Source organism: Corvus cornix, chromosome 6 (genome assembly GCF_000738735.6).
Source record: "Corvus cornix cornix isolate S_Up_H32 chromosome 6, ASM73873v5, whole genome shotgun sequence".
Taxonomy (NCBI): Eukaryota; Metazoa; Chordata; class Aves; order Passeriformes; family Corvidae; genus Corvus; species Corvus cornix.
In genome coordinates this window covers 5,336,658-5,349,904 of record NC_046336.1, presented here as the reverse complement: position 1 = coordinate 5,349,904, position 13,247 = coordinate 5,336,658, and the positions used below count along the sequence as shown (strand labels likewise).

Sequence of the window (13,247 nt, the reverse complement as noted above, 5' to 3'; positions counted from 1 at the left end):
TCCAGTTCACAATATACTGCACAAATGCTTGTGGCCATCCAGTGCAGGCGTGGGACAGGAATAGAAACACACAGCTGGGAAGGAGGAAAGGATTATTTAAGCTGGCTTTAGCAGTGTTCAGTATTGTTGCTGAATGTCACAGCGTGTCAGACCTTACTCTGCAAAGTTCCCTCTGGAAAAACTTCTGGGGTGAGGAAAGGAGAGTTTGACCCCAAGTTAATTGGTTGCATAGGATTTTGCTGCAGCTGTACATGTGCTATTTTGAAAGCAAGGTATTCACAATATGTAGAGTGGAGTCTACTAGAGTGATATATAAACATATAGAGAGAGTGATATGTATATATATAGAGAGAGAATGATATACAAATATTTTGTGTTAAAACTTTATTAACTGAATGGAGTACTAAAGTATGTTTTCCATCACAACTCAGTAACGCTGAAATCCTGGAATGCTGCGACCGCTGGCTTTGAAGCTGATGACAAATGCCTCATTTTCTTATGTTCATCCCCTAAACATCTCATTCTGTCACTGGCTTTGCCTTTTGTAATGGTTCTAAATCCCTGGAATCTGAACAGACATTGCTGGCTCTGCACAGCACCTCGCACAGTGGGGGTCCTTATTCAGAACTGGAGCTCCTGGGCATGACATGAATGCAAACAATGCATAATAATTCATAAATATTGTATAAAATAATGAGTGCCAGGAGAACAGGGAGCAAGAGGAAAGTGATTCAACCCCCCACACTTTTCCTGCATTTATTTCCATCACATATGACTGACAGATTTTTGCACATGAATATCTAATACATTTCCTTTTCCTAGGGCAGCCAAAACCAGGGAAAAGTGACAAAACGAGCTGTGTAACACTTCAGCACTTGGCAACTATTGCTGCTCTTCAGGTGTCATCTGATGCTTGGCCTCCACAGTATGCACAGCACATAAAGTTAGTTATGCAAAAATGGAATACATATATTTGGCTATTTTTGCTATTTTACTGTCTAATCTACTGATAAACCTGGAGGATTTAAAGCTAGATTCAGTGAACACCAGTAAAACTACAAAGATGATTATGTTTTCGGGTTTTATAACACTATAATAAAAAAAAAAAACAAACAACCCCCTAGGGAAATTAAAGCAACTTCCAAGAAAGCTACTTGCAAAATTGATTCAAATTGGCCAAATGGCAGAAAAAACCCCCCCTTTAAAAAACCCTTTTTTTATAAAAGACTTATTAAATTCCAGTGATCCTGAAATCTTACTTTTCATCCTTTTAAAGGCAGAATTCTTCTTTTTGTAATGTGAGCTATTGTTCTGTTTAAAAAACCCCCGGCCTAAATTAGATGTAAAGAAAGGGAGATAACTTCTTCCAAAGGGTAATAAAACCATTAACTTTTTCAGACTGAGGAAAAGCAAGAACAATCTGTTTTAAATGAGATGCAAATTTTATTACAATGGCCATGAAGAACAGCCTGCTGTTTACTGTGGAGAAATTATGAATTAAATGTGTCCTTGGTATAGTATAAATAGTATTTTAACTGAGGAAGGCAGCCCAACAACACAGCAAGGAATCTTTTTATGTGCAGTAGCTTGGTAGTCTGCAAACTGCAATTTGCAATTCTAGAATAAAAGAATTGTAGGCAGTCAAAACATTCTCATTTATTTTTGAAAATGGTCCCATTGATTTGCTCTTAACAGCAAGTGCAGCAGAGGGAAATCAATGCATTGTCCATCAGCCATAGAGTATATTGCAGATATTAACCACGTACACATTGCTTCGAAGGGAAAAGGTTGCTCTTTTCCTAGTGCTCACTGAAATGGAAATATTCCCATTGCAAGTAAGAGATTTTCATGAGGAAGGAGGGAATACCAGAGTTCCTCTTCCTTTAGAGATAACTATAGCTGCCACGAAAAGTTACTTCACTGAAAAGAAAGCTAAAAATAAATTCAGGCAAAAATTCTTTTGCAGAACTGCTTTCTCTGGTTTTTGAGAGTTTTCATTTTCTTGCCAAAAAGCTAATGTTCATGCCAGTAGTTTTATATTTTTCTGTTATAAAACACAACATAAAACTATTTTTCAGTAGTACATTTACAGGCACTTCAGAAAATGTTCTAGTACCAAACAAATCTCTTTTATCCACTATATTGCCTGTCAGGAGACCCTCTTGTGTTACTCTTGTTCTGAGGAGGTTGCTTCTCAAAGCAGACTCTTCAGTCTCTGTTTAATGCATAACAGACCCTCTCTAAAAAGCACACACACAAAAAAAGCCTTCTCAAAAACATATTGAGGAAAGTAGCCTCACTAAGAGTGAGGTTATCATCATAGTGAGGAAAGTAACCTCACTAAGAGAACCTCCCTAAGCTCCAAAGCGAACCAGAAGCACATGGAAGGTGCAAGTGGGTAGGGAATGCCAAGGAGGAATACAGAGGCATTGCCTTGGACACACAGGGATGAAAATAGAAATGACAAAGCACAGCTGGACTAAAAACTGAGAAGGAGTATGAAGGGTAACATGAAAGGCTTCTGTAGTTACTTTGGCATCAAAAAAGATGACCCAAGATTTTTCTAGTGTTTCTCTGGAAGCTGCCAGGAGCATTGAAGCCAAACAAACAAAAAAATTGTTCCATGACTTCTTAATGAGCAACACTTAGGAATAAAGTTCCTCACACTGTTTAGAGTGTCATTTCCAGGTCTGGTACCGTTCACCTCAGGAAGAGTGGTGTATTTGTCTAATCTATCCAGCCAATTGTACTTCCAAGTGTGGAGTGTTCGTATATCACATCCCTTTCTGTTAATCAACATTTAAACTTGAAATCAAGCTGCTGGAAATCAGGTAATACTGGGAGAGCGCATGACTAATTGTCAGCCCACGCATTTCCTTACCATTAGCTAGTGACAATGAATTGCAAAAATGCAAAATTAATCTTCCAGTTTTTCCCCTTGTGCTAACTAAAGCTGACAGGCTCATAAAAACAGCACCCAGCTGTGAATCTATGGAAAACACACTGAATGCAAACAGAAAACTACCCACGGGGGAAAAAAAAAAGCTCTGATCAAAGCGTGAAAAAGGGCAAAACAAAAGTCTGTCCTTGAAATCCCTGCAAACATTTTAATGGCAACCCTATGCATTGTGCTACAACACTGAACTACTTGGGAAACGCGAGCAGAATAGAAATGATATTGTAAGTGATAAATATTTAGTGAATGATAGTGCAGACTAAAGACATAGGAGCAAAAATAATGTTTTGACCCATTGAGAAGTTCAGTTCCTAGTCCTAAAGCAGAAAAGTTCTGAAGCACATGCTCATCTTAAAAGATGTTAATGTTCAATTATTTAAACTATACATCTAAAGTCATGCCTGCACTTAAATGCTTTTCTAGACTGGCTGCTCAGTGCCTTCCAAAATCAAGCTCTTGCCTGGGTCTTGAATGTTCACATTTAATAAAGAGACTTCTCATTTCTTAAAGTCCTTTATTCACGTGTTTTGTAGCATCACTAATGAGGGGGATGAGAGGAGACGGGTGGATGGGAGCCGATCTAAGGGGAGCCGGGCTGAGGGGAAGGCGCTGAGGGACCCGGGGCTGAGGGGAAGGGGCTGATGGAAGCAGATCCAAGGGGAGCCGGGCTGAGGGGAAGGGGCTGATGGAAGCAGATCCAAGGGGAGCCGGGCTTAGGGGAAGGGGCTGATGGAAGCAGATCCAAGGGGAGCCGGGCTTAGGGGAAGACGCTGAGGGAAGCCGATCCAAGGGGAGCCGGGCTGAGGGGAAGGGGCTGAAGGAAGCCGATCCAAGGGGAGCCGGGCTGAGGGGAAGACGCTGAGGGAAGCCGATTCAAGGGGAGCCGGGCTGAGGGGAAGGGGCTGATGGAAGCAGATCCAAGGGGAGCCGGGCTGAGGGGAAGGGGCTGATGGAAGCAGATCCAAGGGGAGCCGGGCTGAGGGGAAGGGGCTGATGGAAGCAGATCCAAGGGGAGCCGGGCTGAGGGGAAGGCGCTGAGGGACCCCCAGGGTCCGTCGGGCAGGTCAGGAGCGCAGCCCCACCCCCGCAGCCCCGTCCCACACAGACCCCGCCCCTCAGGCCCCGCCCCGCTGCGCCGTCCCTTTAAGAGCGCGGGGGGGCGGGGCCGGCCGCTGTCACGTGCGGCGGCGGGAGCGGAACCCGGGCTCGCGCCCGCTCCTCCCGCTCGCGCTCCGGGGCAGCGCCCGCGTGCGCGCCCCCCCGCGCGCGCCTGCTCGGGAGCGCGCGCCCCGTGCCGGCCATTCCCCCTTCCGCCCCGGGGCCGCGCGCGGCGGCGGGAGCGCCCCTTCCTCCCTCTGTCCCTCCGACCCTCTCTCCCGGCGGCTCCCGGCGTGCGAGGATGGAGCTGTTCCAAGCCAAGGACCACTACATCCTGCAGAGCGGGGAGCGGGCGCTGTGGTGCAGCCGGAGGGACGGCAGCCTGCAGCTGCGAGCCGGTGAGACCCCCGCGGCCGCGCCCGCTGCCTGCGCGGGGAAGGGCGGGCTGGGACCCACCCGAGCGCCGGGGCGGGCGGGGGGCGGCGGGGCCGGGGCGCCGTGTCCCCGGCGGCACCGCGGAGGTTCGGTAGCGCTGCCCATCGCCCCGCAGCTCGCAGGACCAGCCCCGGCTCCCCCCGGGCCGCGGGGGTGTCCCGGGGTCCCGGCTGGCGCGTTGCTTTCCCTCTCCGCGAGTTTGTTTCCCGCACGATGAAGCAGCGCTGCCCCCGCCCGGGGCTCCGCGCCCGGCGTGACCCGAATCGGTGCCGGTGTCGAGAGGCACCTGGGCGTCCCCGGGGAGCATCGCAGGGTGCGAAGGGCCGTGTGGGGCCGGTGTCAGCCTTACATAAGGAATGCTCCCGGTGCATGGGCACTGCGTCTTCGGGCAGATGTGTCCCGTGGTCGCCTCTTCCAGGAGGAATTGAACAGGTGGCTACACCGGGTAGGGACTGGGTGAGCTTTAAGGTCCATTCCAAGCTTTTGACGTTCTGTGATTCTGTGGCTTCTAAAGTGCTTCTAAATTTTTTGGTGATTACAGGCTGTGTAAGCAACAATTACACAGAGCTCCACTGTGTTATTAATATAAGACTGAAGGGAAGGCAAACAGAAATTGAGATGGAGTTGTGTAAAAGGGAATTTTGAAACAATGGTAATTATCTTATCCTACCTAGGAGGTTAGTCAGTAAAGATGTCTATAAAATAAAATGCCACCCGTGGAAATTATCTTGCTTTGTGTAATATTGGCTCCCATGGCAGGGGGTTGTAACACGATGATCTTTAAAGTCCCTTCCAAGCCAAAGCATTCTGTGAGTTTTTTCATTCTTTGTGTTTCTGATGCATAGCTTTGATGCAACGGACCATGCTGACCCTGCTTATATGTGAAAGAAATTCCAAATAGCTGGGTATTTCACCAAACATGTGGCAGGCTGCACAGATGTTACTTACAGCTTTCTAAAATTGGGATCTGTGTTAGGCCAAAAAAGGTGGCTAAACATGTATATGGCCAGGTTGGCTATCTGAGTACGGTAGGCTTTATGAGCTTCTGTGAAAGGCTGGACAATCTTTAAACATAAACATTGAATACTGTTGTTATCTGTGTTTTTCCAAAGAACTGTTTTTCGCACAGCGCTTTCTTGTTATATTTTCATCCTAGAGTTGTGTCTTCTCAGCGCAATTTGTTTGCGTCTCAGATAAAGTTGCAATCTGTCTCAAGTTAGCATGACTAACTCTTGTCCATCAACTTCGCTAATCCAGCAATACTTTGATTTGCAAGAGATCTTAGAAAATAATTGATGTTAAGCTATCAGACAGTACTGCTAGTCATTGAAATGTGTGCTTTCACGGGGGGGAAAACCCCTCAGGTTTAGGTTTGTGATGGTTACAGCCATCTGCGTGGGCATAAAAGCTCTTACTTGACCCACAGTAATTAAAGCACTAAGTAGTGAACTATAGTTCTGGAGACTGGTGTTTGATAACTTTAACTTTTGAAAGCATCAATCCCTTGCTTTCATGCAGCCATTGCTGTGTTTTATTTTATCTTGATGTCCCTTTACTTCCTGGAGGCTTTGCCAGTGCCCAGCAGTTTGTCTGCCTGCTGTTCCAGCAGCATTTTGTCCTTAGGCTGCCTCTGCATTTTCAGGCAGTTTACATGTGATCCCTATTGTGTGTGACCTGCAGATTAACGGAAGGTAATGTGATACTGAAGTCCCTTGGTCTGCTTGAAACTCTCAATTGGTAGCAATGCTTTCCCATTTCCACGTGTTTGCAGCTTTGTTTTTCCAGCCCTGTCTGTGGATCATCTTCTTGACAGTGGACTCCAGGGCTGTGCAATGAAGTGCCTTAGTACTGAAATCCTTAGGGTTGAAAGTAAGCCCAAGAAAGAAACAGTTCTCTCACAGGAAGTGTTTCTTGGATCAATAGCTCTTTCTTGTATTAAGACAAAACTGCATATCCTCAAGTTTGCAATTTTATTACATTTGACCATTTATTATCGAGGCTACTGCCCGGAAATGAGTAGATGGATTTCTGTGTGATGAGTCACTGCCATGTTAAAAAAAACCAAAGTCATAACTTGTGTTCATTGACATGTTTAATAATCTGTCAAAAGGCTGTGATTTAACTATGTGTCTCTGCTTGGTTTTGGAGGCTTTGGTTTTATTCTGTCTCACAGAGGCTGCTTTGAATTAATCTTTGCACGTTCATGGTTTGAAATAGATAATACTGATAAACCTTGCAAATCATTGCTTGAGATGGTAGGTCTGAATCTAAAGAGCTGATGCTAAGCTTTAAAATACTCTCCTTCCTCAACTGTAAAGGCATGTTCAGGAATTTGCTAATGTTGAAAGCTGTATTTCTGACCTCTTTGGATCATGCAGATTAACAGCTTGAATTAAAAAAAAAAGGCAAATAATCTTGATAAATATTTGCCATAAGCAAAGTCTGAGGTTGGCCCTCATTTGAAGGTTGTCAGCCTGTGTTTACAAGATGTTGCTGGGGTTTTTTTATTCTCTAAAGTGAAAGCACTAATGAGTCACCTGCAGGAAATCCATGAATCACTTTGGCATCATAGATTTTTTTTTTTCTTTTTTTAAAGAATTTGGCTGTCTAGAGTGTACTTTTTTCAGTGTAGTGAAAAAACATGTGCTGTTCAATCATGCCTTAAATGCCTTACATCAGGTCTTGGTCAGGATTTCACTCTGGGATTACTCTGTTTATGCTCTGTGTGGCTTCTCCTGACTGGTACTTTTATACAGATTACAAACATCGTTTTATTGATGATGTTTGTATAAATTATGTATTTATATCTGCATATGTATACATCTATATATGTGTGTGTGTAAAGGATAAAAAGCATTGAAGACACAGAATTCTTCTCACTGTTTTTTTAGCTGCACAAAAAGGATTGAGACTGTTATGGTGTGAAAGCTTCTATTATCATTGTGCTGGCCTTGATCATATTCCAGGCAGTAATGTCAAATAAGATTGGGAACAGTTGCTACTAAAACTATTTCTTGTAGTTATGCTGATTCCCAGCACTCTATAAAAAAAACCTACCAGATTTTGAAGGATACACAGATTGGAATTAATCTAACGCAGTTTTTGGGGGTGTCATGCTCAAAGACTCCATTGCCTCCACCAGTAAGAGTGAGATAGGTTAAGCTGTATCTTACCTCTGGAACTGTAAACTAGAGGCAAATGAGCATTTGTTAGTTTCAAACACTTTAGGAATTTATTGTTACAGTTTTCATTTTTATCTGTTGAAAATGGTTGAGTCAGCAACTGAAGCAATGCATTTTAAATACTTTTAGTGAGGGACATGTTACCAAACAGTATTTTCAGAGGAGCAGGGGACAGATTTCAGGTTAGGTGTCTTAGTCTGATAGTGTGAAATCATGTCTGAATCACAAATTATAAGGCTGTCTAATATTCCAGCTGTGTGCTTGCCTTACTCCTCAAAGGCATTGCAGGAGTTGTGTAGAAATGACTTGTCAGAATTCCTGAGCTGTTCTTCGTGTCTGTAGACTGGAGGAGGAAGTTTCTTTGTGGGAAGTCTGAGAGTGCTCAATGAAGGCCTTGAGCTAATGAATGGTGTAAGGAGTGATGCCACTGCCACCAAAGCACGTATTGCTAAGTTTAAGTCTACAGAGTAGTTCTAGACATGGCTCTGAGGGGTGACAGCCTGAGTGTGAAGTCATGCTACTGAATTATTTCATACAAAATTGCCTTCCTGAGTTTCAGTAGTATGTCTTGGAAACTGCCTGTCTATTCTGGGAAATGAATTCCACAGGAGGCTGTAGCTTTAGAAATATTCTCTCCGTATTTCAAGTTACTTCATAAGGAACCTCAAGCTGTTTTTTGACGCCTTTTTAGCTGCAATGGGTACTGCACTGTTTCTCACCCTTGCTTGCTCATTCTGTTCCCTCTTTTCCCTACTCTTTCTTGGTTGTCAGCACCACGTACTTGTGGCGTATGTGACAAACCAGATGTCAGAACTGATCTGCATTAGCTGCAGCCCAGTGAGAATGTAGGCTGAAAAAATCCTCAGCAGTTGGGTCCCTGTTGCTGCTTTTTCCTTCTTGTGAAAGGTAACAGAGGGGACCAGGGGAGTGGGCTGGGCTGCTCTATATCCTTCGTCTGGTTAAATATTGCATACATTAGTCACTGTTGTAGCTTCTGACTCTGAGACAAGATCTTCATATATATTTCTCAGAGGGAAATTATTTTTTACTTTTTGTAATTCCATCCATGATTCTTTTTATAGAGCATGGTAAACCCAAAACTGAGACTTAAGTGGGTTGACAGTGTGTTACAGCCTGGCCTGGTGAGAATTAAATAAACTTTGAGGTGAAGTGTTTACTTTCCTGTTGAGTCTTAGCAGGTGATGAGTTGAATATGACAAGGGTGTTCCTGTCTCTTTTTTTTTTTTTCTCCTTTTCCTTCTATGAAAAGTTCTGAAAATGCCAAACTTGTCCCAACTCAGATGTGTAGATGTCTTGGAAAGCCTGCTCGTGCTGGAATGACCTGAGGTTTTAAACACATGGAAAGCTCCTAATGCTTGATATCTTGATATTCTGGTGTGGCTGGTTAATTTTTTTTTTTTTTTTGCCTTCCCCCTGGAATTAAAATGAATCTAATTCAAGTGGATTTCTGTGGCTTGTATTTTGCTGGCAGAGGTGACTCATCTTTGATCTCATGAGTTAGTATTAACTAAATATTGAATAGGAAATTGCAGACTAACTGCAACTAAAATAATTAGAACAGAAGACACTGATTTCAATTAAGAAAGGTCTGCATCTGTACCAAGGGCTTGTGGTTTTTTCATCTGAGAATGCTGTTCTTCTTGTTAGGTTGTTTCACAGTTTAATGGTGTGGGTGATATTTCAGCTGTATATGCAAGGAAACATTAAAACTTTAGTGATTTTAAGTTTTAAACTTTGAACTGCAGGAAAAGGCAGCCACTTGTTTGATATGCTGCTTGTGTTCTTTCAAAACAACTGTTGCAGATTGGAATGGGATAGAAAATCAAGTGGTAGGAATGGAGTATCAAGAGGAGGAGAAATTTTTGGTTGTATTTCTAGAGGAAGAATTTGGAAATAGTGCAAAAACTGTTTTTTATTAAAGTTTGGCTTTAGTAAACAGGGATATTAATTCTTAATCTATTTTCTTGTTCCAAATATCTTCCCCAATAAAAACTGGGAGAGGACTTTTTGCCTGAAAAGCTGAACCCAAATGAATGAAATACCACTTGGAACACTGAGGTTTTCCTTTTAAGGGAGAAATCTTACTTGAATAGAGCCCTGGAGCAGTGTTTGCTGAGTCTCTGAAAAACTGAAAACAAGGCCCTTGAACATGCTTTGAACTGGAAAACAGAATTCTGAGCCAAATTTAAAAGTAAATGACCTTGCCCAAGAGGTAATTGCAAAATGTGAATGGCAAATATGCTGGTCTGTCATTAATTGTTATCTTTCAGTTTTTTTCCTTGTCTGTTTCTCAGTTAAGGAAAAACAGCAACTTTTGCACATATGGGTGTGTGATGGTTAAGTTTTTCCCTGTATTTGCATGTCTTCCAGTAACATTTAAAAAATATGTTGCTGCTTGTTGTCTGAGTAGTCAAATTGTTCCCAACAGTTAAAAAAAATAATAAAGGGGGGAATATATGGGAGGTGTGTGGTGTGAACTCCTGTCTGTTCCTGAAACATGTGCCAAGTTTTTGAGTATAACTCCCTTATTTAGTGTTAGAAGTGGTTGTTTCCAATCCATAACTCTTTTTGTGCTTTGAGCCTGATTAGTTGGACAATTAGAGAGAAAAGTTAATTATGGAGTCAGAAGAACAGGTGACAGTGAGGGAAAGCTTTACCTTGCTTAGACTTGGCTCACACTGTAATTCTCTCATGGCTCTTAAGAAGCATTAGCATAAGTCAGCTCAGTGATTAGTAAAACAAACTAATTTCCATAATTGGGAAATTCTTCTGCTCAGTTATTGTTTATATTGTAATTTTTTGAGGATAGAATAGCTTTCTTGCTTTCTTCTTTCAGTATAGCTGTAGCTGAGCAGACCTTTAATAGAGAATCTTCAGAATGAGTGAACATAGTGTTTAAGCTGACAGTTTTGTAAGTAGGTTTGAATAAAATCTTTCTCCTGCCTGATTGATAGTTTCCTTCTTGCAGAGTAAATAGGATTAAAAAAAAAATGCAGACAACCTACTGCTTTCTTAGCTTTAAGGGTATATCCTCAAACAACTTGAGCTTTGTTGAAATACCAGCTAAAAATGGGAATGAATGTGTGTTGGTGTGGAATAATATTAATTAGTGCAGTGTTGTTGCTTTTGGAAGGATAAAAGATATTTTTTCCTTTTCTGTATCACTTCTGAGAAAATGCGTTTGCTAACAGAGTTCAGCAATGTGAAGAATAAAGGGAAGCTCTAAAGTAAAAAAAAAAGCCAAACCAACCAAGCGAAGAACCAACCCTCTGAGCTCCAGTGGCTTGGCACTGATTTGCATTTTAAGAGTCCCTGCTGGGTGGTTTTCTGAATGGTATTTACAGGTTTGTGGAAGGGATGTGAGGAGCTGATTCTTAGTTCAAGTGGTAGAAATGCACATTACTACTTGTTGCATATATTTAGCCACCTCTCTAAAGACCACCTTGTGCGTGCTCAAGGCAGTCCATTGGGGGTGTTGGAAGAAAATATTTTGTACTGTTAATAAAAATAAACAGTGTTTTAAAATAGTGTTTATTCACCCATTAAAAACATCTAATCTTTTGTGTGTTTTATAATGTATGCAATGTAAATGAGTTACATGTTCTACTGGACTTATAAATAAATATACGTATTTGGGACACGTCCTAATTTATTTTTTCTTGGTGTGGTACTTGATAAGAAAGTTTGGAGGCCACTGATGCGCAGGGTCAGATTCTGTTTGGAGCAAACACTGGTAACAGCAGTTTGTTTCCACTTCTAGTACAGGAGTTCCTTGTGTAATTCCATGTAACATTGGATACTCTCCAGACAACTGAACATTTCCCGTATGTTTTCCAGTTTCCCAAGCAATGCCTGGTGACTCAAGGGATTTTCTGACTGCACCAGAATACAAAGAAGTATTTCTTTATCAAGATGAGTAGTAGGAATTCTTTTTTAGGTGCTTTCTCTGGGACTTGCATCCTGCCTTGGCAGCAGCAATACAAATGTGTATTGTATGCTCCCATCCCCACTGCTTTAAATCTGTCACTAAATTGTGCTTGACCTGTTTGTGTTCATCCAGTCTAATGCTGAGATATTGGAGAGAAGTGTCCCAATAAAAGAAATAAACCGTTTCATTTTTCTGAGCTCAGCTGGGGCGGTGTGTGCTCTGCAGTGTGCCGGGCTCCTGACTCAGGCACTGTAAACCTTGCACTGAATTCCTGTTTGGAAAACATGCTTTCCATGAGGGGAGGATAAACGGGTGCTCTAAGGAGGCTGTGAGGTGCAGCAGGAATGAGAGAATTAGGGGGGATTTTTTCTTTTAATCCTGCTGGTGTCACCCTTCTGTGGGCTCCTTACAGCAGGGCCAGACTGGGGAGCAGTGGTGATCCCATTTCTCTTCCAAAGCAAAGCATTTCAGCTCTAAGTGATGGAGGGCTCTTGGGACTATAACACCTACAGACAGCACAACCTGTATAAATGACAAATTATATTTAGTCAGGTGATTAGCTGAAGGGATAATTTGTTCAAAGTTTGGAGGGGAATATGCAAGTAAATAAAGTTAACAGTTCATGACAATTAAGAGCTTGTAGTACTAAATGTCTTAATGCTCCATCTTCCTGCAAGTAGCTTGAATACAGTTTTGGAAATCTGTGTTGAAAGGAAAGCTCAATTAGCCTAAGTTTTATTTGCATAAGTAGTAATTTATTTCCTCCAAGAGAAAGAAGTTCAACTTTATACTCTTAAGACTTCCTAGTTAATTTGTAATCTCTTAATCCTGGCTAAAATTCCAGAACACTATTCAAAGATGAGCTGGGACTTGGAAGCAGACTTTCTTTTGAAAAGCCACAGGACATCATAAAGGTCAAGTAATGCTAATAATAAAGTCTTACAGTTGTTTTTGATCTAGAGCAGACATGGTTTAAAGAAAAAACCACCCAAAATCTATTTAAAAGTAGTATTGAAGCTTCTTCCTGAAAATTAACACTTCCGGTGTTAAAATTTACATTAGCAGAGCTGAGGGATTTGTTTTGGCTATATATATAGTGAGTTATCCTGCTTTTATTTCTTGTAAATGGATATCTATGGCTTGTGTCGAATGGTGAAAATGATTGAGAATTAGTGCTCTGTCAGACTCCAGGAAGACTTTATGAGAAATGACCCATTAATGTCTGTGCTTATACACTTAGGTGTAACCTGAGGGGAATTCAGTGATGGTGTGTATGTTTTTATGTCGACTACACTGTTGATATAAACACTTTCTAGCTGAGGTTCATTCCCAAAGGCCAAGAAAGAGGGAGATAAGGGGTGCATCTATGCCCTCTGACCTATAGCAAGATTGAAAGTGAAATAGTTACAGCTGCTCAATGGATTGAACCAGGCAGCAGCTCAGTAGTATGGGCTGGATTCAAATGATAAAAAATTTAATCTTTTTTCTTCCTGCCTTTTCCAAAGGAAGCTGCCAGCCTGCCTCCCCAAACTCTTCAGGCTTGCCTCCAGCCATTCTGTGTTGAGCAAGTGGTTTATCCCAAAGCAGCAGTTTATTTTCTTATCAGACTTTGTGCCTGACCTTGGAT

General features: G+C 42.2%; 1 protein-coding gene across 1 annotated transcript in view; it reads left to right on the top strand.

Moving 5' to 3' along the window:
- Positions 1–4,250: 4,250 nt before the first annotated feature.
- The window catches only part of INPP5F (inositol polyphosphate-5-phosphatase F), a 39,582-nt gene continuing 30,585 nt past the window's right edge, over positions 4,251–13,247 (top strand). Inside the window, exon 1 of the mRNA XM_039553615.1 lies at positions 4,251–4,452. Within this exon, the coding sequence (XP_039409549.1) occupies positions 4,356–4,452 (97 nt within the window). The 5' untranslated portion in view covers positions 4,251–4,355. The remainder of the gene's footprint in view (positions 4,453–13,247) is intronic.